Source organism: Vitis riparia, chromosome 6 (assembly GCF_004353265.1).
Source record: "Vitis riparia cultivar Riparia Gloire de Montpellier isolate 1030 chromosome 6, EGFV_Vit.rip_1.0, whole genome shotgun sequence".
NCBI lineage: Eukaryota > Viridiplantae > Streptophyta > Magnoliopsida > Vitales > Vitaceae > Vitis > Vitis riparia.
Window position 1 is genome coordinate 20,071,395 of NC_048436.1, and position 23,935 is coordinate 20,095,329.

At 34.9% G+C, this 23,935-nt stretch overlaps 2 protein-coding genes across 10 annotated transcripts; both read right to left on the reverse strand.

The window, feature by feature from the left end:
• Window positions 1–2,317: 2,317 nt before the first annotated feature.
• Window positions 2,318–10,645, reverse strand: LOC117916655 (RNA polymerase I termination factor). Of its 5 annotated transcripts, XM_034832787.1 has the most exons (3): window positions 10,487–10,645; window positions 6,551–7,041; window positions 2,318–5,255 (listed from the first exon to the last, which is right to left on the reverse strand). In XM_034832787.1, the coding sequence occupies exon 3, from the start codon at window positions 5,199–5,201 to the stop codon at window positions 3,138–3,140; it is 2,064 nt and encodes a 687-aa protein (XP_034688678.1). In that variant the 5' UTR covers window positions 5,202–5,255; window positions 6,551–7,041; window positions 10,487–10,645; the 3' UTR covers window positions 2,318–3,137. The 5 variants fall into 5 exon arrangements, with proteins under 5 accessions (XP_034688678.1, XP_034688676.1, XP_034688679.1 ...); XM_034832785.1 differs by lacking the exon at window positions 6,551–7,041; XM_034832788.1 differs by lacking the exons at window positions 6,551–7,041; window positions 10,487–10,645 and adding an exon at window positions 5,506–5,581.
• Window positions 10,646–12,227: 1,582 nt separating this feature from the next.
• LOC117916656 (protein TRAUCO) lies at window positions 12,228–23,108 on the reverse strand. Of its 5 annotated transcripts, none has more exons than XM_034832792.1 (4): window positions 22,075–23,108; window positions 18,617–18,856; window positions 17,481–17,592; window positions 12,228–12,342 (listed from the first exon to the last, which is right to left on the reverse strand). In XM_034832792.1, exons 1-3 carry the CDS (start codon window positions 22,976–22,978, stop codon window positions 17,534–17,536), a joined length of 1,203 nt encoding a protein of 400 aa, XP_034688683.1. In that variant the 5' UTR covers window positions 22,979–23,108; the 3' UTR covers window positions 12,228–12,342; window positions 17,481–17,533. The 5 variants fall into 5 exon arrangements, with proteins under 5 accessions (XP_034688683.1, XP_034688685.1, XP_034688686.1 ...); XM_034832794.1 differs by lacking the exon at window positions 12,228–12,342 and adding an exon at window positions 12,837–15,422; XM_034832795.1 differs by lacking the exon at window positions 12,228–12,342 and adding an exon at window positions 15,581–15,910.
• Window positions 23,109–23,935: the final 827 nt, after the last annotated feature.

The window sequence follows — 23,935 nt, forward strand, 5'->3', positions numbered from 1 at the left end:
TATATATTTTAAATGTAGATTTATGATGGCAAGTTTATAATATAATGGCAAGACTATTCTAAAGTTATTAATAATATTACTATGGACTTACCAAGTGGCAAATTAATTGTGGACATACTTGTAGGAAGTTGTGTCCATCAAGTTTACTATGAACAAACTTGAAAAAGATATCTCCAAATCTAATCTAAACTTATCAAATTTAATAAGGACTTAATAAGTATCAAGTTGATTTTATACATACTAGTAGGAAGTTATCCATATATAGTTGACATTTTAATTTGAACTTAACTATTGTCAAATTGTTTTATACACAAACTTGAAAGTAGTTAAGTCCAAAGTCCTCAAATAAAATTTGAACTTAACTATTGTTAAGCTTTTTTCCATATAAACTTGAAGGTTGTTAAGTCTAACGTTAGGAATTAGAACCTAAACTTAACCATTATCAAGTTCAATACTATTAGCAAACTTAGGGACAATTTAGTCCATAGTTTAAGAATAAACATGTAATTTTCATTCATGTTTTAAACGTCTTATCACAAAAAAAAAAAAAAAAAAAAAAAATTGTTAATATGGTATTTCTAGTATGAAAATGTAGACTTTAGTAATTCTTAAATAGAAATAAATTTTCTTGAAAATTGGATTTCAAAAGATTATTTATTAAATTTTGAAATAGTGTAGATTAAAGAAATAAAATTTGAAGATCAAATTTTCGTTTTGAACAATTATTTTAAAGGAATTTAAAATATTTTCTTTAAAATTATTTTATGAGAATCGTATAGAAAAAAATATTTTCTCTAGATTTTTATTTTTCCATTTTTGGAAATTTCTTTATTACATTAATGGACAATTTGGAGAACAAATAGGTTTTGAAAATTTTTAAGATGGATAATTTATCAGGATATTACTCAAAGTTGTATTTTTAATAATTTTTTAATGAAATAAATTATTGTGAAATTCCATTTCATGTCTAAGAGTATTTATTGAATTGGAAATATATAGGAAAGTAAATATTTTGAGGAATTTTGAATTCCAGAACTAAAGTACTCTTTTTTAGATTTATACTTAAAAATATTTTGTTAAATTTTATTTTAAAAAAAAAAATAATCTGAATTAAATCTTTCCTAATTAGATAATGTGCTCTCAAATTTTCAAAATTAAATTTCTTTATTACACTAAGTTTTCAATTTGAAAAATAAATATTATAAAAATACTTAGTAATTTGATGGAAATAAATTTCTTTCAAAAATAATTTCAAAATAAAATATTTATTAAATTGGAATTGTGTAAAGAATGAGAATTTTTTAAAAGATTCTTATCAAATTAATTTTGAATAAAATACTCTTATAAAAATTTTAAATTTTTTAAGATTATATTTTTATTACACTATATTTTCAATTAAGAAATAAATATTTTTAAAATTTTCCATAAAAGATAACTTATTCATCAATATTATTACCAAAGTTTTAAAACTCTCTATCTTATCTTAAAATTTTAAGTGAGAGCTTAGGCAAGTCCATAAGCTTAGGCCTCTAAGTCAATTTGATTTGGATCACTATCATCCTAAAGATGAGTTGATCCAAGTAATCATACCTTCCCCCCCCCCCCTCCACCCTCAACTTTAAAACCATTAAAGAAACCACCATGGCTAAGGACTTGAAGATTAGACAACAAGCAAATAAGATGAAAGAGGATGCTCCCTTCCCCCATAAAAGAGGAAGGAAGAAGAAACATTCTAAAATTGCTTTTTCTTTTGTCCCTGTTGCACTCCTACCAAACACATTATAAGTGCTGCATGCAAGTATGCAAGGCTAGCGAGCAAGGAGTTCTCTATCCTTGTGACCAAGCTTAAGCAAGCATCGTATTTTGATAGATGGTAAATGCGAGTCTTCACTTCACCCAAGTTCGGATAAAAAAAAAAATCAGGCAACTAATTTTTTTTGTCTTTTCTGATCGCCTATGACAACTGATGTTTCAAACAACTGCAATAAAGATAAAATAAAAAATAAAAAAAAAATTGAGATTGGATGCAACCCATCCATGCAGAAAAGAAACAACAATGAAAACATTACATAAATCTGACTAAAAATAAAATAGTGCCATGGCAGGAAATACAGTGGCTACTGCTAATCAGTCATCTCTGGAAGCAAACCCATCTAAAAATTAGTAAAAGCGTATGAAGAAGCACACCATCAAAGAAACAAATTTTGTGAGGAAAAAGACTTCAAACCTCTTTTGACCTGATAGGTATCAAGCTCAATCAGATGATCATGGAAAGTTGAGAAGTAGTTGCCTTACGAAAGATATCATCCCAATGATCAGAAGCATAATACCCAAGATACAGGTTTCGTTTAGAATGGAGAAAAAAGGGAAATCAATTCAAACAAATAAACTTAAATAAAGTTGCTTTAAATTCAGTCAATCACTTTGCGCCATCATAAATCCAACAACCAACGGACAAAATGACACTGAAAACACCCGTATCAGTGTCTCTTGAGCCATCCAGAGGTCTGTTCTGATAACAACGTCCGCTTATTGCTCCTCTACAAAGATTTGGCATCAACCGTCCAAAAAGAACGCAAAAAAACAGGAAATTTAAACGGGGCTGTTGGAGAAACACTGAGGAGCCTTTCAAATAGCATAGGAAAACCTGATAAATTCTTCACATCATCTGAAGGAACCGTGGAGGTATCCAAATTTGCCCATTCCTTTCAGTTTCTTGGTTTAATTTTTTAAACGACAAGAAGGGTGACTGAAGAACTAGGAACGATAATACAGCGAAAAACCAGAAATAAGGGGGGAACAAGTAACAGAAAAATGTTTTTCATATGGATACTCCATCTAATCAAAGCTATGAATATTTCATTTTAAAAAATCCTATATTGGACCCACAAACAGGGGAAGGAAACAAAATTGCCCACAGAGATTTTCTTAACTTTTTGGCATTTTCCTTATCTCAGCTGCACATTGACTTCAGCCATCACGCCCTTCAGTCACTTCCAAGCCCAAGTCAGGAAGTCGGAATCATTGCTGCCAAACTCTAGATTGCACATCAATAACACTACCATCACATTGTCTTGGAGATCCATGTAATCAAGTCACAGTTCCCCTTCAGAAGGTTCCAAATCAGGCACTCAACATTAGCAAACTGGAACTTTGGCATCATAGGCTTCTCTTGCTTCAAGTAGATCTGGGCAATATCGCTGTGAAAGAACTTCAACTTGCTCTGCAAATGACTTGTCCTTGTAATGCCCTATATGCCTGATCATTTGGTTCCACCGCTTTCTGCATAATTCTCCAGACCTATGGTCAAGAAGATTGTCCCAGTCCACATCTTCCATGCAGCAAGCATCCAAGTTAAAAAGTGCATTCAGCAGGCGATAATCATCGGCATCAGCCCAGTTACCTTGAACAACCATAGATGAAGTTAATTGGCCATACCATTTTAAGCAGCAACCTGAACTGATTCGAGTGCGCAACTTGTCACTTATTGCTTCCCAACTGATATTATCTCGCAACATACCGTGCTTGGATTTCCTTTCCCCTAAAGCCTTCATCCGCAGATCCATGTTCACTAAATCAAACAAGGTCTGGTACTCTTCTTGGTGCCACTGTCCTTTCTTAGCATTGGGCAATTTTATCCTGCGCCATGTATCCTTCACTTGAAACCTATGTTTGCCAAGTGCATCAGCCAACATTCTCCATTCTGATCCATGTTGTTCATGGAATCTCCGAACAAGTTCATACTCTTCAGGGCTCCAAGTACGCTTCTCATCCCTTTCAAATAAGACATGGGCTCGGTAATATACGCTTTCATGAGGCCTCCAAGGCAATGCAGCCGCAATTTCCTTCCAACAGCCTTTGAGTTCACGGTGAGACTTACAGTTCAGAATCATATTTATACCTTCCTCCCCCAAGCCATGGTCCTCTATATAGCTTAAAACAGCCTTTCTAACCATCTCATCTTCTTCTGGTGAGAATCGTTTGCCTTGTACCAAACCCTCTTGACCATCTGATGAAGGGAAAACCTCCACATGACCAGAAAACCTTACTCTCTTAGGCGTTTCATCAGGTTTAGACTTTTCAGAAAGATCAGCAGCCTCAACGTCTTCTTTGGTTGTTGGCACTGCTTCAAACTCTGGTCCTTCTGAAACATTTTCAACTAACTTGACCTTCTTCCTCTTCTTTTTGTTGTCATCCTCAGTCCCAACAATACATGCTTCTATTTCTCTGCCCCTTTTTTTATTACCGGTTGAATGTGTACCACCCACAAACTTCTTATTCCCATTTAAGGTGCTTTTATCACCCGGATTCCCAGCCACAAGTTGTTTCAATTCACTTCCCAAATCATCCTTATCCTTCTTCTTCTTTCTCTTCTTCTCCTGCTTTCCATGGTTGACCTTTTCCATTATATTCCCATCATAGTGGTCCCTTACTTTTCCAATGTCTTTTGTATTCACAATGTTGTCCTTCCCCTCAACATCACTACTCTCCTTGTCTCTCTTTCCTTTCTTAATCTTCTTTGTTCTACTTCCTTCTTCCCCATTCTTCACTTCAGCAATGTCTTCCTTCTCAGTGAGTTTCTGTCCCATAACTACCCTATCTTTTCCCTTTTTATTTCGCTTGGTAATTTCCATCAAAGACGAAATTGAATCAGTTCCATCTTTGTCACTATCCTCCCTATGTCTCCTTTTCTTATCTTTTCTTACTTTTAAATCACAGTTATCCCTCACATCCTGCTCTTCATTCAACTGAAGGCTCCCTTTCTTCTCTCTTCCATCATGGAACTTAACATCTGAAAACTCTTTGACTTCAGTAGCTTCACCAACTCTGCTATGCTTCTTCGAACCCTGGTCATATCCCTTCCCATCCCTTTTAAGTTCTAATTTCCTCACCTTCTGATCATTCTCCTTTTTATTACTGTTAACCACTTCCACATAATCCTTCACATTTACAGCCTCATTTTGAATAATATCGAATCCAAAATCATTGCAAACCACATCTTCCTTGTTTGTTGTCTTCATTTTCTTCTTCTTCTTCTTCTTCTTGCCTTCCTTTCTCATTTCAGAGCCATCCCCCACTCCAGCATGCATTGCATCACTGCACTTATTTAACTCTTCAGGAGCACTGCCCTCATGCTGCTTCCGTTTTTCACTCTTACTCTCTATCTTCGCAAGCATGTTGTCTTCCTCTATTCTACCCATGCATGCGAAATCTCCGTCAGCCTTTTTGACTGGTTATGGCTAACTCCTGCAAAGCTGAAAACAAGAAAAATTAATCACGTCAGAGAGCCAACAGTTGACTAAAAACCCTTCAGATGACTGCAGTAAATGGTCATCACTCAGAAACAACCATAAGAACCAAGCCCCTTGTTTGTTTACCTCTCCTTTTCCAATAATTTGAAGCAATACATTTCCCAAATTAATTCAGGCACTTGGTCCCACTTAAGGGGTACAGGAAATACTATATTTACATAACACAACATAACCAACAAAGGATGGTTCGAACCATTTACAATGTGCCAAGAAGCAACTTCACATTTGAAGGACCACCAATAGAACTTCCATGAATAACCTTTTTCTTTTTTTATCTATGTAGAAATAATCAAAGTTTTTAAAGGCGAAAGCGTAAGGCGAGGCGTTTTTGTGTTTGTGAGGCGAGGCGTAAGCCTCGAGGCGTTGAGGCGTAAGCTTTTTGAGCCTCACATTATATAATTAATTAATATTTTAAAATATATAAAATATAAAATAATTAATTAATCTATTCACCCCTCCCGTACATCTTTGATTGCAAAATTTACATCTTAAATATTGCTCCCCAGAAACTTCAATCACATACTTCCACACAAAATCTTTTCTTGAATTTTTCGGAGGAACTCATTCTAAAAAAAATCAACAATAATAATATTCAAATTTCCATATAACAATATAATTGACTAAAAAATAATAACAAAGCATAATTGAAAGGAATTTAAAAATGAAATACAAAATTTAATTGGTTTAAATTAAAAAAAAACCAATTTTTTTTTAAAGGAATTTAAAAATTATACACATAAATTTTAATTAGAATTTAATAATGAAATAAAGAAAATTGAGGTGAAAATTAAATTTAAACCAGAAATAAAAAATTCAAAATTAACAAACTAGAAATAAAAAATTCAAAATTAACAAATAATTATCTTAAAAAAAAAAAAAAAAGGAGAAAAGCCTACTGTGAGAGAGAGAAAAATGTGGACTGCCGGATAAAAAATTCAAAATTAACAAATAATTATCTTAAAAATAAAAAAATAAATAAAAAAAATAAAAAATAAAAGGAGAAAAGCCTACTGTGAGAGAGAGAAAAATGTGGACTGCCGGAGAAGTGTGGACTGCCCGAAGAGAGAGAGAGAGAGGGTTTAAATTTTAAATAGGTATACATTAAATATCTACATAACTGATTTGATAAAATAAAATAAAATAAAAAAATTTTGGATGAAGAGCCGACGAAGCCCGTGTGGACTGCGGAGAGGGAAACGAAGAGGGAGAAACCATGGAAGAGGGAGTTCGCAACATACCTGGAGATGAACGAGAGGGATCGCCGCCGGAGAAGACGCACTGCGATTGGTCGCCATCGAGGGTGAGTACTCCGTCGCCGCTTGAGTCGTTGGAGGTAGGGTTTCGTTTTGGGTTTGTTTTCAGTCGAGAGTCGGGTTTTAGGGATTACTTAGGGTTTTTTTTTAAATCTCTGTTCATTGCCACATCAGATCCGACGAAGCGTACGCCTTCTTCTTGGAGCGTGAAAGGCGCGATCAAAGCGCGCCTCAATCACGCCTCACCGGAAAAGCGTACGCCTTTCAGGCGTCTCGTTTTATTTTTAACGCCTCAGGGCGTTTTCGCCACGCCTCGCCTCAGGGCGCGCCTCAAGGCGCGCCTCACAAACGCCTTTAAAAACTTTGGAAATAATTCAAGGTTATGATGGATTCCAACTACTCCAAGCAGTTTCACCATTTATCCAACCTCAATTGCATTGCTGGGATGAATCCTTAAGAAGCACCAAGCACCAGGCCTATCAAGTAAATTCAAAAGTGATATTTATCAGAAGATCAAGGAGAATATCCAGCTGGATTTACGCAACCACATGGTAACTTTCTCTTTTACTTCCTTTCACTTAAGAAAAAGGAGGTACAAGAGGGAGGATCACTAAGTTGCTCCAATCACACCCTTTTACCCAAATTTAAGCACGTGGAAATAATGACAGAAAGGTATGATAAAGTTCTAAGCTACCTTAGGATCACTCAAAAGATATATATTTTTTTTTATAGGTAAATAAGAGTTTGTATTAGCAGTGCCTAGAAGCGGCAAAAAAAGTACACACGAAGTATACAAACAACGTCCAAGAAGTTAGACAAAAAGAAAGATGAAAACCTTTCTCCTAACTTGAAAAAAAGCCCCTCTATAAAATCAATCATGGACAAAGAATGATCCTCTAGATACACCCTACCCCAATTCACAAAAGTGTACAAAAAAAAGTGTTTTAAAGTTTAGTCGGACCATTCTATGTCATTGAATACTCTTTCATTTCTTTCCTTCCATAAAGTCCACATTAAGCAAAGGGGGGCAGCCCTCCAAGCATTTTCCCTACTCTTACTCACAAAAGCTCCATGTCAACCAATCAAACTCCTTTTAATTGAGGAGTGCAGGACCCACTACACATCAAAAAGAGAGAAAAGCAAGCTCCATAGCATTGTATCCTTCTTACAAAATAGAATCAGGTGGTCACTGGTTTTCTCTTCCACTTTACACAAGTAACACCTATTCAGCATATTCCAACCCCTTCTTTTGACCTGATCAATGATCAAGATTCTGTTCCAGGACGCTCAAAAGGATCACTCAAAAGATATATATATACCTTTGATGCATGACACAAAATTTTAATCCGGGAATAAGAGCAGCTCAAGACAAAGTTAAATTTCCCTTCTTCACACATCAAAACCCCACAACTATCCACATCAGGAGAACAATGAATTTGAAATAGAAGCAGTGTGTTCCAGAATTTCATTTTACCCCCTCTTGCACATTTTTCTACACAACAGCAAAATAATTTATTGCAACTCTTTTCATAGACTAGAAAAAACCCAAATGACAATGAATCCCCTACACATCCAACAATTGAAAGAATCCCAATAAGTGAACAAAAATTATGCTTATACTCTTGCTACTGTAGCATGAACCTTCACAGATTTCAATCATTTGAGGTGGAACATATAACTCCAAAAATTTGAGATATCCATTGAGACGAGGGAAGTGTTGGTTCCCCGTGGAGGTGAATCCTTTTGAGATATCCATTGAAGAGGCTTCAGGTAAGCTGAGAGGTGTTATTGTGGAGAGGGGAAGAGGTTGTTCCAAGATTAGGTTTGGGGAGGTGAGTCTAAGGAACTTGTTTAAAGGAGTAGAGGCTTGTTGTAGGGAGGAGTCATTGGTTTGCAATAAGGCATGGAGAAAGAATGGAAGGGCATTTAAGCTTGAGAGATGTGCTAACGAAGACGGGAGGTTTATTCTTTGCTCAGTATGCGATGTGGAGGCTAAAAGATTTACTTTGATTTTCCTTGAAGGAAGAGGATTGTCGAGAGGCTGGTCCACTCTGGCCAGTAAGCTTTGTTCCCCTGGATTGAGGTTTTTGCCTCATTCTGAGGGGCAATCCAGTCCTGCAGTGAAGAGGGTTTTGGGTGATCCAGAGTGGATTCAGTTAGCTGAGGGGTCAAGGCTAAGGAAAAACTCTTGAAGCTCTGCTTGGTGGGGAAGTGGGGGGAAGTTTCTACCTTCAAACCTTGGTTACCTGCGTGGAGGAGGTGTGTTGACAGAAGTTGGGCTGTAAGTAAAAGAGTAAGAGTTTCTCCTATTGCCCCATCTTTATGCAGTTTTGAGTTTGAAGATGAAATGGATTTTGTCTCGGTCCTTGCAAGAGGTTCAAGGAGATTTTTAAAAAAAAAATTCTCATGTCAAGCATTTTAACAAACATTTTGTGCCACAGAGAAGCTAACATCAAACATATAATCAATAAATCCGATTGATAATACACTCATGTGAATATTGGTTCAGCCAGTAAAAAACTGACTACTCCAATGTTAAAGAAAGACAAGTACCATCATATTTAGACGAATTACACTTGATGTCATTCAATTTTATTTTTAATATGTGCAATGTTGCCAATAAGACCTTTAACATGTCAATAAGATGAGTCAATTAATACAATTTGATTATGCATTTGTCAAAATGATGAACTCTTCTATTTCAAATCAATGAATAGACAGTTATTTTTCTAAAATTCTTCATATTCTTTTTGATAGGCAAAAGAAAAATATAAATTTTGTATATCCTTTATGTTCTTTATATTCTATATATTAAAGGATCTCTCTAGGATTGTCATTATTATTTATCACTTCAGTTCCACAACTTTCTCCCATCATTTCTGCATTTGGGTTTCCATTTAAATCTATTTTACATTCCACCACCAGTTCTTAAATCATCAAACACAACAATATGAGAATTTTAAGTACTGAACTTTCTATCTATAACATAAAAACAAACACGGGGAAAATGCTGTAAAACAACTTAGGCCCTATTTGATAACTATTTTTCTAAACAGTTTTTTAGAACAATCTTTTAAAACTCTTCTCTAATATTTTGTAGAACAAATGTCTGTTTGAGAACCTGAAATATTTTTAAACTGTTTTCTATGTTTTTAGAATAACCTTTATACTTAGTACTTTATTGTTAATCATTCTTCATATTTGTAGAATTATTTTTTAAAACAGCTCTTACAAAACAAGTGAAAACAACTAAAATATACTCTCTATAAACGCTATGTTTTCCGTTTTTTAAGATTTTCAATTTTCTGGTTGCTAATCACATTTTCTTGTTTTTTTTTGTTCCAGAGAAAACAGTGCCTTACTTTTGAAATTTGTTTTCCTTTCCCTAATTTTTTTCACCAACATCCAACCAGGGCTTTGAAAGAGACAACTCCTACACTTCATTAGAATTACCAAAAAAATGGATCCCAACAATCAATTGTGCACTGTTTGGCTACTAGAACTTGTAGGAAAAGAAAAAAAAAACTGAAAACAAGAACGTTCGACTGAACTGTGCCTATTACAATACTTTGAGATAGGCAAGTACATTTTCCAACTACGAAGTGTAGGATTCAAAGTTCTGATTATCTTTTTCCCACATTTTCTCAGCCACCAAACACAGAAAGCAAATAATACACACCCACAAAACGCAAACCCAAAAATGCAGCCCAAGAATTAACAGAATTAAACACAAAATTATCAAAACTTAATTAATTCATCCAAAATTGTGGGGCGAAATCAACAAAAACCCAAAATTGGGGTAAAAACTCAAAGTTCTCTTGATTTATTCCACTGAACAAGACTGTTAGCTTCTAAAATTTTGAAAAGAAAAAGAAGACGACGAGGTGAAGGAGAAGCCTCAGCTGAAATCAAAAGATTTACCAAAAGAAGAGGACGAAGCCAAATCGGAAAACCCTAAACCACCAACTAGATCTAGCATCGGCGGCAGAAGCGGAGGCGTAGCAGCGGAACCACGTCGAGGGAGGATGGGATGGGGCTGGTTGTTCGAATGTAGGGTTTGTTGTTCGGGTTGAAGGAAAGAGCACGAGCATCTGCTATTATTCCAAATTCGATACCTGTTATATACATCTTGAATTATTCTTATTATTTTTATTTTTATTTTTATTATTACTATTATTATTTATTATTATACTTTATTTTAGTATCCAAGACTAATTTTCGGTACCGTGGGCTCCACCAATAATTTTTGTTTTTCACATATAAAAGATAGATAATAAAAAATAAAAAAGAAAGAAACCCTTTGAGGGTTTTTAGAAAACAATTCTGAAAAACCTAAAATATTTTTAATTTATTTTTAATATTTTTAAATATATTTTAAAATTAATTTTATATCCAATATTTTATTTTTAATTATTTTACATATTTATACCATTATTTCTTTAAATAAATTTTAAAATATAAATAAAAACAACTAAAAAAATATTCTTTGAAAACACTTTATTTTTTTGTTCTTGAAAATAAAAAAATATAAAACAATTTTTTATTATCAAATATAATTTTTTTATTTTTTGTTCTAAAAAACTCTTCTAAAAAAATAGCTTTCAAAAAGGTCAAAAGTCCTCATAAGATTATATCAATTGAATAAATATAAATATTTTACAATTCTTTTTTTATTGGTCAGTTATTAAATTTAAAAAGATTTAAAGTAATTTTTAAGTATTTACGATATATTTTTTTATAAAAATTTCTACTTTTTATATTTACTATTTTAAATTTTAAAAAAAAAAAAAAAAAACCTTTAACAATTTGTTTATATTATTTTGAAGTTAATTTGTAAATATTTTTAAATTAAATTTTTCTGGAAGGAAGGAGGTATAAGTATAACCGAGTTGGAATACCCTTAAAGAAATATTTTATTATTATTATTATTATTTTGACAAGTATTCTTTTTTTTAAAAGAAATTTTGGAAAATATTTGGTTTATTAATGTATGATTTTGTGAAAAGTATTACTTATTAAAAATATTAATTATTTCATGCGAAAAGAGAGGAGTGGTTGGGCGATTTAGCCTCATATATTATTTTATTGTATTGGGCAAGATATTTGATATTTTTAATATTATTTAAATGTATTAACAAATGAAACAATCAAATTAGTCTAGATTTGATGATAATAAAACAAAATTAATAGTACAAATGGTTCAATCAAATTCATCATTCCTAATTTTGATTTTGAATGACAAGTTAAAATGCCGAAAGATTTTGAATATTTTTTAAAGATTTCAAATAAAAATAAAGAAACTATTTATAGTTAAAATTAAGGTCGCAACTAGCATGAATTATATTACATGTAATTTGAATTAAATACGCATTCAACCCGAACCCCAACTCAATCCCACCTTTAACCCAAAGTGCTTAAGCTTAATTTTCTCATTTTTTTTAGACTTGAGTCAAGTTGATATTAGATTTGAGTTGATTGGATTAACCGGTTATTCAAATTCTATAAATAACATTCATGTTGTATTGAGTTGAATTCATATAAAATAACCTTTATAGTTTTACATTTTATACATTTATATTGAAATTTAAATAATAAACTATACAGCATTTTTAAGATAATAAAAAAAAATTATTTATATTTGTAAAATAGTTTGAAAGTATACAAATGAAATGTTACTTGTGTCCGAAGCTCCATGTCATATCTTTGGAGTGGCATTGGGTTACACATATTCTATCACCTCCCTTGGAAAGAGTTTTCCTGCAGCACCTTGCATGTGCCTGCACATTTGCTACCACCCTTAAATCACTACCAAGTCATTATCTACCACTCATCTCATTGCACTAACATGCTATTCAACCCTGCAAACACCTCACGCTTTTAAACTTGTCTTCAACATGGCATGTTTCGTTGCATGACATAGGCAATCATGAAGTAAGGTGTTACCATAGGGGCACTTAATTTTTTAACATAATTTTTAAGAATATTTTGTACATATCGGGTGTTTCAATTTGGAGCACTTTTAATTGAAGCATTTTATTTAAAAAGGTTTTTGGAAGAATCATTTATTAAAAATGTGTTTCATAATGATTTTAGGAAGCATTTTTTACATCTTTGAGTGTGACAACTCCTAGTCCTGTAGACCCTACCCTATGGGGTGCAAATCAACAACCAACTAAGTTGAATTACACTCAACAAGGGAAGGATCTACAATAGAGGAGGCGCAAGAACATCACCACCCTCAACAAGAGCCCAACCAATCAAAGAAACCAACTACCGTCAAAGAACCAGCATTAATAAAAATTTTAGTCTCCAACCAAAGAAAGCAAACAAAATAACTTTTTAACCTTTAAATCGAAAGCACTTCATCATCGAAAATAATCATATTCCTTGCCTTCCAAATCGTCTAAAAGATGCATAAGGGCCCGACTCTCTAAATCTTCTTACGTTTTTTGCCCACAAACGAACAATAATAACCAAAAGTGTCTCTCTAACCGATAAGGGAAGCACCCAAGACACCCTGAAAAGTGCAAAGAGCAACCCTCATAAAACTCGCCTTTACACAGTGCAAAAGGATGTGGTCTATAGATTCTTCCTCCACTTGGAAAAGATAACATTGATTTGCTAAAGACCACCTTCTTCTCTGAACTTGATCTAAATGCACAGATGTCCAAATTTCTATCAAATATCCATACCCATTGCCAATTTAACCCAATGACCCAAGTCCCATGGGTTGTTCATTTAAGATAATGTCCCCTTCAAATAGTAATTACCCATTACCCCAGTAATACTCATTTCCCACTTTGTGAGATGCCATGGATCAAGGAGTGGTAATAAAGAAGATCCCAAAGGCATGGTACTCCTCCCTCTCCTTCCCACATTCTTGGAAAATACCTAAAGGCAAAGAGAAGGTTCACCATCACCATGCTTGAGAGAAAAAGGCATCACAACCATCACCCACTTCAACACCAATCTCTACAACATTTCAGAGTCATGAATTGTCTCGAAACTATAAAGTTATCTCCGAGTTGGCTAATTCACATGGCAATTCAATAAATATACTGAACTTGGTTATCAATATTGTATTGGACATGGACCAAGTGAATACGACTCAACCAAATCATATTGAGCTTGGACGAGATTTTGAACCTTGTTTTAAATTGATTAGTCAGAATCTTACACAAACACAAACATCCAACTAAAAACTAATAGGCCAAAGGCCCTTGATGTCCTCGTTGCCACCTTTGCTAGGCACCAAAAGATGCCTATGCAAGTCACTATGGAACCTCATCAAATCACCTTATAATGAAGCCAACAATTTTGTTGATGATCTCTCAACTTATCACCCACACATGGGTTTTGTCATTGATCAAGTCAAATAAAGAACCAAAACCTCCTCCTCATCAAACAATTTTATTAAACCTTCCCTATTAGCCACACCAATAAATTTAATGCCAGCCCCCTCAATGCCAACATAGAACACCTAGGCTCGAACTCCTCAATACACAAAAGCCCATTCTTCTTACTATCCAAAAACCTAATTTACTCCAAAGCACAAGCTTTATGAATAGATACATTTCCAAACAATTGTAATTCATTTTTTTTCTAAATCATCCTTCAACTCCTTTTTCTCTACAACAAAAGTAAAACTCCATCAACCACTAAACTCATAGCTCCACTAGCAATTCTTAGCTAAATCCCCACAACCAATTTTGTTCAACCACATACTCCAAAATCTAAAAAGAAACTCCATTTCTGACCAATAAAAGAGAACGGTAGAGATAATATAGGCTGTGAAAGAAACTTTCTTAAACATTAGAAAAATGCTCTCCCCAATTCATAGAGAGCAAGAAATATCCAATAAGACAAATGACTACCTTCTTTGACTACCATGCCGAGTGTATGTACCAATAGAAGAAGAAATATCCAATAAATTGAAACCTTCAATGAAGTTTGAAGAGTCTCTCATATAGCTAAGGAGATCCTCAAAACAATTGCATCTATCAAGAGAAAAATAGAACACATTAAAACTATCAAAAATGCACCTGGATCATTCCACAGCCCTCTAATGTTACCCTTACCAAATATCTATCCTTGTTGTGCTTAAGATTGGTCATGCATTCCTGAAATTACCCACTAAAATCCATCTTTACAATTCTTAGAACGATGAGAAAGAGAGTACGCACTCTCTCCTTCATTCCCAATAAATCCAGCACCCTCTCCTCCATTCCTAATAAACCCAGCACCCTCTTATCAAAAAATACCAGAAACCAAACCCCGGCTCAAAAAAGAAAAAAGAAAAAAAAATCCTCACATTTAGTAATTCCTCACTCCAAGAAGCAAACCCAATAGCTTCCAACCAAAAACAAAGACACATAATCCATCCTTGTTCCTTGAATGCATACCAAATTAATCTTATTTGACCTTAGAAAAGATTCAATGGCCTTATGCTTTCCCTTACTGTTTATACCTTAAACATTCCAAGGAATAATTCTAAGCTTCATCAACACCAATGATAGACCTGAGTATAGAACAAGTCCTATCTATTACACCCTCCATAATTCACCAAAAAGGAAAGCTTTTGCAGCCCCTTATTTTTCTAAGAACTTGCGCATATCCTTTTTTTTACCAAGCAAGAACCTTCTACCCCCATCTAGATCATTGTCCATAAAAAAAATCCAAATTTTCCTCTTCATAACCTCAAACCCAAATGCTTACTAACCTCACAAATTTTCTATTACTCCAAGCCAACATAATTCTCTTACTGCCCTATCAGACCCCATGATACGATGTCTTTATCTGATGCCTAAAAGATTCCAGATAGACGTGAAATTGATTTCATTAGGAATTAGTACCATACCTGCACAAGAATCAAAACATTTGGTTTTATCAGAAACAATAAATCCATTGATATGAATTAATGAGTACAAATGAAGGACAAGAAACCATTTCAAAATATACAAAATTTGATCAAAAATAATAATAATAAGAAGTACAAGAAAAGTTTGTGTAACCTACTTCAAGAGATAACTGAATATTTTTGCAATATCAACCTAGAGTCAAAATTATGTGCAAGTTGAAAAGGCTCTATACAGCTTAAGGGTTACAAAAAAAACACCCCACAAAAAAATAGTTGTTTAGCTCCCTTCTTAGCTAACAAACCAGCAACGTTAGTAGTTAGGCAGAGACCAAGAGAAGAGCATCCCAACTCCCTCTAACAGCATCAATGATTTGGCAAAGCCTCCCATCAAACTTTCACGAACCTCTTTCCTCTTTAGACACCCACGAGATAACAATAGCTAATATCTTATAAATGAATTGAAAGCCCAATGAAATGGACCAAATTTCCTTCATTTGAACTCCCTCACAAAAACGAACATTTTGTCAATATCCAAGCATTGAGAAATAGTAGCATATATTCTATCAAAAAAAAAAAGAAAGAAATAGTAATAATCTGTCATTCTTCAAAACTTGATTCACTACCAATGCAGAAGAAAACATTGAGAGGAACAAACGCAAGGAGGGATTCTTTTTCTTGTAGGGACTACCAGAGGAGGATTTTGGACCCCCAAAAAGCAAACACTCTAAAGCAACCAAGCACTATTAGCCCATATTTCTAAAGCAAGATGTTCTGGTGGAGTCACCAACCACTATTATCTCAATGGGCAACAAGACAGCATTAAAGATGTCACATCTTCTTTCAATGTATCTGCTACATCCAACTCAACCAAATCTGAGTAGCCAACCACCACTGGATCCTTCTTCACCAAGACAGCAAAGCTCAGTCCCTTCTAAACCAACACAGCCTGTTTGATCTTGGCAGCACAGCTAAAGGCCCTTTCCCTGATATACTATTCTCCAAACCCAAAACCCTACTCTCCTCAACAACACCCCTAAACAGCTGGGAAGCCATGGAAATCCACTCTCAAAAATGAACACCCTCTGGGATAATAATGAAATAATGCTTTGCATCCTCCAAAAATACCTACGAGCTTGATTTTCCCTAATCACCAATCTATACCACCTAATTTTTTGATAGGCAATCTATACAACCTACCTCAACTAGACAAAAAATAATATAAAATAAAATATAAAAAAACCCTCATTTTTCCAATCACAGCAACTCAACCAGCATTTTAACAAGCAAATGCAACCCCTCACATGCACATTGATCTATCTTGCATGTCCCTAGTGTCTTGTTTCCCATTCACTTCTTCGCTGGTCTGAATCTCAAAGTTTGGTCATGGAAATAGAGCCTTCCCCCTTTTTTTTCACTACTCTACTTGGCATGCATTTTGACATAAATCTCCAGAAAACATAATAATAAGAATAAATGTATAATTGATGACAATCTTAAGGTTGAACAAAGATTGACTAATGTATTCAATTTGAACAGAAGTATTAATTGAATAAAAAATAAAACATAACAAGACATAACTTCCCTTCCAATTATAGGTAAAAGCCCTCTATGCGTAGTTAAAAACTAAAACACAGATTTCAACTATTAGTTGGACATTCAGAGCATGAAGCAAAGGCACTCACACTCACATATTAAATTGAGCTCTAACTAACTTAAGCTTCCATGCACACCTTCAAACCTTGTAGAGTCACATATTTTCTTGCAGCAAGACTTGGAAATCCTTTTAAATCTATTATTTTACCAAGACTGGAGTTTTATGCTCCTTACTTGTGTCATGCATTTTTTATCATAGTTAGGTAAAAGAGTCAATGGACAAACAAAGTTCCAAAATTTATGGCAGATCTAAGCAGTAAAAAGTTTTTTTTACTTAGTACCCATCCCTCTTTACTCAAGGAGAAAGCCTTACTCTTACCCCCATTTAGAATTCCATAACCAAAATAAGGTGAAAAACAAAACCAAGTCTCCTAACAGATATGCAAAAGCTACAATATAACCAACCTGAGCATTTTCCTCATTTTTGAACTGATTAGTTCTGCTACCTCTGCAATTTTTCAACCTAGCTCATGACCAATTTCAACAAAACGCACATTCGGATGAAACCCCTTATCACCTGCCATCAAAAAGAAAGTTATAATTATATATCAAATCAGCCACCAGAAAACTGCCCTTCCTTTCCCTGAAAGAAAAAATTAATAACACAAGAAAACTAAGACAATAAAATCAGAAGGAAGCAAGGAGTTTAGTGTTTTGGTCAGACAGTTGTCAGAAAGAAGATGTTTGTTTTTTGTTCTTATGTTTCATCATGGACCCCTAGGGTGCAATATGGGATTTAACCCTAACAAAGAGGAAAATTCAAGTACAAAAAGAATTACAAGGTGCTAAACATGAAAGAATGCTTGAAAATGGACCAAATCAAATATTCAAGAAACATAGATCAAATACTTATCTGTTCTTCTCCCTTGGGTTTGTGAAACTAGTAAAGAAAAACACTAACAAATTTATGACTACCACCATCTCTATACTAGAAGGATGGACAAATCTGCCTTGGTTGGATCTGACGAGAAATACAGGACTAAATACCCTGCCATCTAACTGCAAGTGCACAACAAGGGTTACCAAAACCTATTATAAGCATGGAAACCCTTTTCTTTGGTGTGAGTGTAAAGGCAAAGACAAGCTACCCAATAGGGAGCCTTCCCCAATACCCTTAAAGCAAAAATCAAATCAAATCAAATAAATAAAATCCAGAAGTCAGTTCAGGTGTTCAGTACTACAAATCAACAGGCCAGTCAGAAACTTCTTAAGAATTGTTGTAAGGTACCATGCAATCAGTACAAAATGAATTTTAACCAACATAAGAGTACATGTAAACATGACAAGAAGCAAATCTATTAAAATATAATAAAAATAAGGGGAATAGGAAGCTCTAGGATTTGCATTCAGTCAAATAATTATGTTTTCCTTGTATTCCAAAGAAAAAATTGAAATTACACAACTCCTCCATTCATTAGTCAGTAATAATTTAACAGATCAAAATTACAGTAGAATGCTAAACTCAAGATCCATCTTCCACCTCCGAATACTAATTTGTAAAGAATTTGTTGCTTGCTAATGTTTCTTCTCATTGGACACACCATTTTCAGTTTGGCTGTCAAACCCATGATAAGGAACTTCGATCATGGGCCTTGGGACTGGGCGTCCATCAAGTTCCTCCGGAAAGAATTCAAAATCAGGACCAAAGTTGAACTTTACCACACAATGTGGTTGATTGGGTAGAGTATACATTGAAGCAGCGGGATAATATCGACCACCACATAGATCCTTGAAAGCAACTCCTTGGCATACCCCATTCTTGAAGAAAGATATCTCACTTCCTACACAGAAAATCAATTATAAACATATGATGGAAAAAAATGCTTCTTTCAAAGTAACAAATACAGGCTCTCAGTTGCTTTCTAGATTTAGAGAAAGAAACAGCCACACTTACGATAACATAGACTCAGCCAATCAGACACAATGTCATTTATATAGTGAAGAAAGCAGCATTTTCATTTTAAATATGTGAAGCACACAGCATTTTCATTTTAAGAGACAAAGTCTTCAATTTGTGGAAAGGAAACACATACATTACAAACAACGTGCACTTTATCTCCATTTGATAGTGCAAAAAACAAGTTATGGACGCAATTTTGCATGGCATAAGGCAAAGGAGAGTGCATGTTGTGAAGTATTTGACACATTTTTTTTATAAGTAAACTTACAGAAAAATGATATATATAAAGAGAGAAAAGGGCACCTGAAGGCCAATGTGAAGTATTTGACACATGATTACTACTTATCTCTTTCTTCTATGTCCCCCTCTCTCCCCCCTCCTTTTTATTGACACATCTTCATCAGCTCTCCTTTTTTCCTGCTTCTGTTTTCCTTACACACCTTGATCCACTACCCTCTTTGACCTTATGGTTCATTTTACCCTTAATTGTAGAATGGCAACAAAGATCCATATAGTTGAAAAGTAGTCAGTAAAATAGGGTTTAAGGCATAGTTGATCTGCATTGAATAGTTACCAAAATCTGGAGAAGCCACAAATAAACTGAATATTCTGGAGTGAGGAAAGGGAGGATCACCTAGTGAATTGGAAATATGAGCACATAAACTGAGGGCTTGGAAATCCAACATCCAAATTGAATGAAATTTTTTTCAAATAATGGCCTTCAAGATTTGGTTAGAAGTTGATGAACTGTCATTTTTATGAAGTTTGGATTTTTTGAAGGGGTGGGCAGAAGTGACTTCATCACATTGTTGTAACAAAAGAAAGTATAGTTGACAGCACAGAGCAGTTCAAAACTTCCATTTTTTTTCTTTTTTTTTTTGGTCATGAGAGAGAGAAAGAGCTCTTTCAAAACTCCATTCTAATATTTAATCATTTGATCTCATTCTCACAATGAGAACAACTAATAGGATCCATAAAACCGTAAAGTAGAAACCACATAAGAACAATCCTGCCATATGCAGTGACCCATCAAGACTCAAATTCAATTTCTAAAACCGCTAAACACTTAAAAAACAAAATACAGTACTAAAGAACCATCCTGACAAATGCAATAATCCATCAAGACTCAAATTCAATTTCTTAAACTGTTGAAAACTTAAACAAAAAATTACAGTACTGAAATATTCCTAGTAACATCCAAACCACTAAAATCAACCAATTTGGCACACTTAAATCCAACCTCTTGAAATCCCCCATCAAACCTTAAAGATATTTCAATATTTTTTTTTTAGCCCAAGTAGTTCATTGTATGACCTAAGGACCAAGATACAAGGATGCATCTGATATGCATTCTTGGCAAGGTACAGGGAGCAATATGGAGGATGAGGAGTGATAAAGTCATCAAGATGGTTATCATCATTTATTCATGTGCAAACAAAGCCAACAAAATGATTGTTTGATTAAACTTAAGGTGCTACAAGGATAAAACTCTTTACATTGGCAGAACTATGTTGGTCCGAGACAGGGCCACTGGAACCCGAGGTTCACAAGGGTTTTTTGGTACTGGAAAATAAAGGCAGTTAACTACTTTTTGGAACACATTTATGAAGGAAAAGATGGATGCAATAACTTGGAAACTGATTAAAGGACAATTTACAGATAAATCATACTTCAAGGCTGTGGTTATGGAGGAGAGATTAAGTTCCATAGGAAGGAGATATAAGGTTCTTAGGCTACCTTCTGATCTCTTTCAAGGGTGATACTATGAATTTTTTATAAGAAGGGAGCCTTCAACTGGTTCTAGATGTCCATTATTCAAATGACTTCATTTGGATTTTAAGTTCTAACACACAACATTAGAGTGGTTCATATTGAATTAAAAACGGTTCATATTTCAAATTTCCATGGATTTCATGTGCATCCTTGTGAAACTTTTGTCTTCCCATTCTAAATGTTTCAATCCAGATTGAGATATGACTGGAAATGGCAGCAATCATGAGACTAGGATCTACTGATAAATTTTTATTTTATTTTATTTTATCAGAAACAATATATATATTGATAATAATAAAGGTACAAGAGAAGGATCTATAGATAAATTATTTTTTTGATAGATAAACCCACAGAAGATATATTAGAAAAAGGGTGCTTAAAAGGCAACCTAAAGCATACGGATCTACAGATAAATTTGCCCACTATTAATGAAAAATCTCCATAGTTCAAAACATGTAATAGATTTTTTAAGGCACCTTCAACTTGGTCTTATACTATAGCAATGGAAGGAGGTATAAAGATGGAACAAAACCCTTATATATACACTCAGCCACCCCAAACCGAACCCAACAACCACCCCCTCCCTCCCCCAATAGATGCACATACAAAGCTGGCTCTATAGATAGAGAGGGGGGGAGGATGAACAAAGTGAAGCACCAACACAGGTTTGTCTTATATACATATAGTAATCTTTTGTCAGAAGGGAGCGGCCGGTTCAAGCATTGAAACATTCATTCCTTAGTAATCTTTTGTCATGGAATAGCATGTACATAGAAGTAGGCTCAATGTCTCTTATTGATTGTGTAGATTGATTGGGTTCTTGGTGAGGGATGGAGTGCTTGTTTTTTGGTTGTGCTCTCCCTTTGGGGTCTTGCATTTGGCACCCTCTAGACATGCCCTCTATGCCTTGGTGTATAGCATCCTTGCTTGCCATTTATAAAATTTGCCTCTTTGCTTGTCATATATATATAATTTGGCAGGAGCCAGACAAAAAAATGCCCTTGATCAGACATAATAGATACAACTTAGGTTGCCACCAGTTTCACTAATTCTTACAGTTTAAAACAATGTTCTTTTGCAATAGAAATTCAATTAGAAACATAATTCCACATGTTCTGTAACCACATATGCACAAAAATGTAAACAGAATACTTACAGAACACTCGCATACTTGGATAACATGCAAAAGTTATAACCCACATTGTATCAAAAGTATGCTGAACAAGCTCTATAGCAATGAAACACCAAAGAATAGGCAAAAAGAATAACATCTGCAAAAATATAAGCATAAGAACACCCGCACTAAGGAATAAAACAACTACTCACCAGGCACCACTTTTGGAGGATCTTCCTTGGTGTCGGTGGCGCAAACATATCTCTGCCCCTTATACCAAACTAAATGCGGTGGTTTGGGAGCATACATTGCACCATCCGGCAAATTTATATAAAACCCAATAACATCACCCTCCACATACCCTTCCCCCCCATACGTCTCCCTCAATGCCTTGTGCACCTTAGTCCCATCTATATCCCTATACCCGAAACTATTTGCATCGTATCCTACTGGCGCCTGCAAGTCCCCCTTCTCCGTCGACCATCCAAGCCTCGTATGCCCTGTCTCCCCCAACTTCAAAACCCTGATTTCAAAATACCAAGCTCCTTCCACAACCCCTCTAGTAGCCCTAACCATTCTATACCCTTTCCCGCTCGCAGCACGCATTCGATCATCGCTCAGCTCCACTTTCTCCGCCTTGTAAATCTTCGAGAGGCATATTTTCATATCCGGAGCATCGTCATTCTTGTCAGGAAACCTTGGGACTGGGGTTATTAAAACTGGGTCTTCCGTTGGGGCATTATTCGCAGTTGCCTTCGCCTTCTTCTTCCCCTTCCTCGAGGTCGATTTCGTCCATACATTATTGCTCTTCTTCTTCGCCTTCTTCGCAATTTTCGGCGTCTCCGTCGCCCCCACCGCTGCTGCGGCTATCGAAATGGCTTGCTCCGTTGCTTGGTTCTCCTCCGGCAGTGTTGGCGCATTGAGGGAGGAGAGTTGCTTCTGCTTCTTGGGAGGCGGGTCTTCCTCATCATCATCCGAAGAGGGCTTCGATTCGTCGGAGTGGTCGTGGTCTTCGGGTGGTTCATGCTTTACGCCGTTTGCAGTAGCCGTTGCAGTGGTGGCGCAATCGTCGTCTTCTTCGTCTTCGTCTCTGTAGGTGGCCCGTAGGTCGTCCATGGTGGAGACAAAGAGAAGACTTTTAGGGTTAGATTTTGTTAGGGTTTCTGTACTTGGATTTCACAGGGGGAGAGCAGTGGCAGTAATGGAGATCAGGAGTTACAGATCAGAGGGGTGAGTGTTTCATTTTTGGGGTTCTGTTTTTACTGGGCTTTCTCAATATTGGGCTTTAGGGTTTCTCGGCCATCTCCAAACCTACCTTGGGCTTAAATTCAGGCTGATGTAGGGTTCGAACCAGGAGTGTATTTGGTTTCAAGAAAATTTGTGAGAAATTTTAACTAAAGATGAAAAAGTAGAAGCGATTGAATGAAAATAAAAATAAAAAATTAGATTAAAAAACTAATAAAAAAAATTTATACCCTATGTGATGTCCACATCGGATAAGGAATAATGTTCATAGCGTTATATATGTAGAGGCTTCTCTTAACCAAGTAGATACGTTTTAAAGCCGTGAAGGCCCTTTGGATCCAACTCCATGAGACACCTCGTTGTGTCTGCATGAGGAATGTGTGTGATGTCCCACATAGCCGTGAAGGCCCTTTGGGTCCAACAAATTTTCAAATGAAATTAATTCTTTGAGAATTTTTTCTAAGAAAAAAAAAAGAATTTTGAGAATAAATTTATGGTGATTTGTACACAGCAGTCTTATAAACAATTGAAAAGATGAAAAAATAAGTTGAGAATTTTTGCCTTGTACATAAATAGATGATACCTTCATGAAAAATAGGTTAGAAAAATTAATTTCTATATTGGAGTTTCCAAATAAAATATTATTTCTAAAACAATTAAAAACTATTTTTAAAAAATTTTGCTTAAATATTGCTTCTAAAAACCATCACCAAAATAAAACCTTAAATCATCTTTTTATGTTTTCTTCATTCATATTCTTTTCCCCATTAGTATCTTTTTATTGGCCAATGTGGATGTAACTTAGGTCAAGTTAATTAGGGTTGTAAG

Excerpts from the sequence above, each read along its gene's own strand:
- LOC117916655 (XM_034832785.1), bottom strand. The coding sequence starts at position 5,201 with ATGGGTAGAATAGAGGAAGACAACATGCTTGCGAAGATAGAGAGTAAG.
- LOC117916656 (XM_034832792.1), bottom strand. The coding sequence starts at position 22,978 with ATGGACGACCTACGGGCCACCTACAGAGACGAAGACGAAGAAGACGAC. Across the intron at positions 18,857-22,074 it reads TCCTCCAAAAGTGGTGCCTG|GAAGTGAGATATCTTTCTTC; the intron begins GTGAGTAGTTGT and ends TTTTCTGTGTAG. Across the intron at positions 17,593-18,616 it reads TGACAGCCAAACTGAAAATG|GTGATAAGGGGTTTCATCCG; the intron begins GTGTGTCCAATG and ends TTTTGATGGCAG.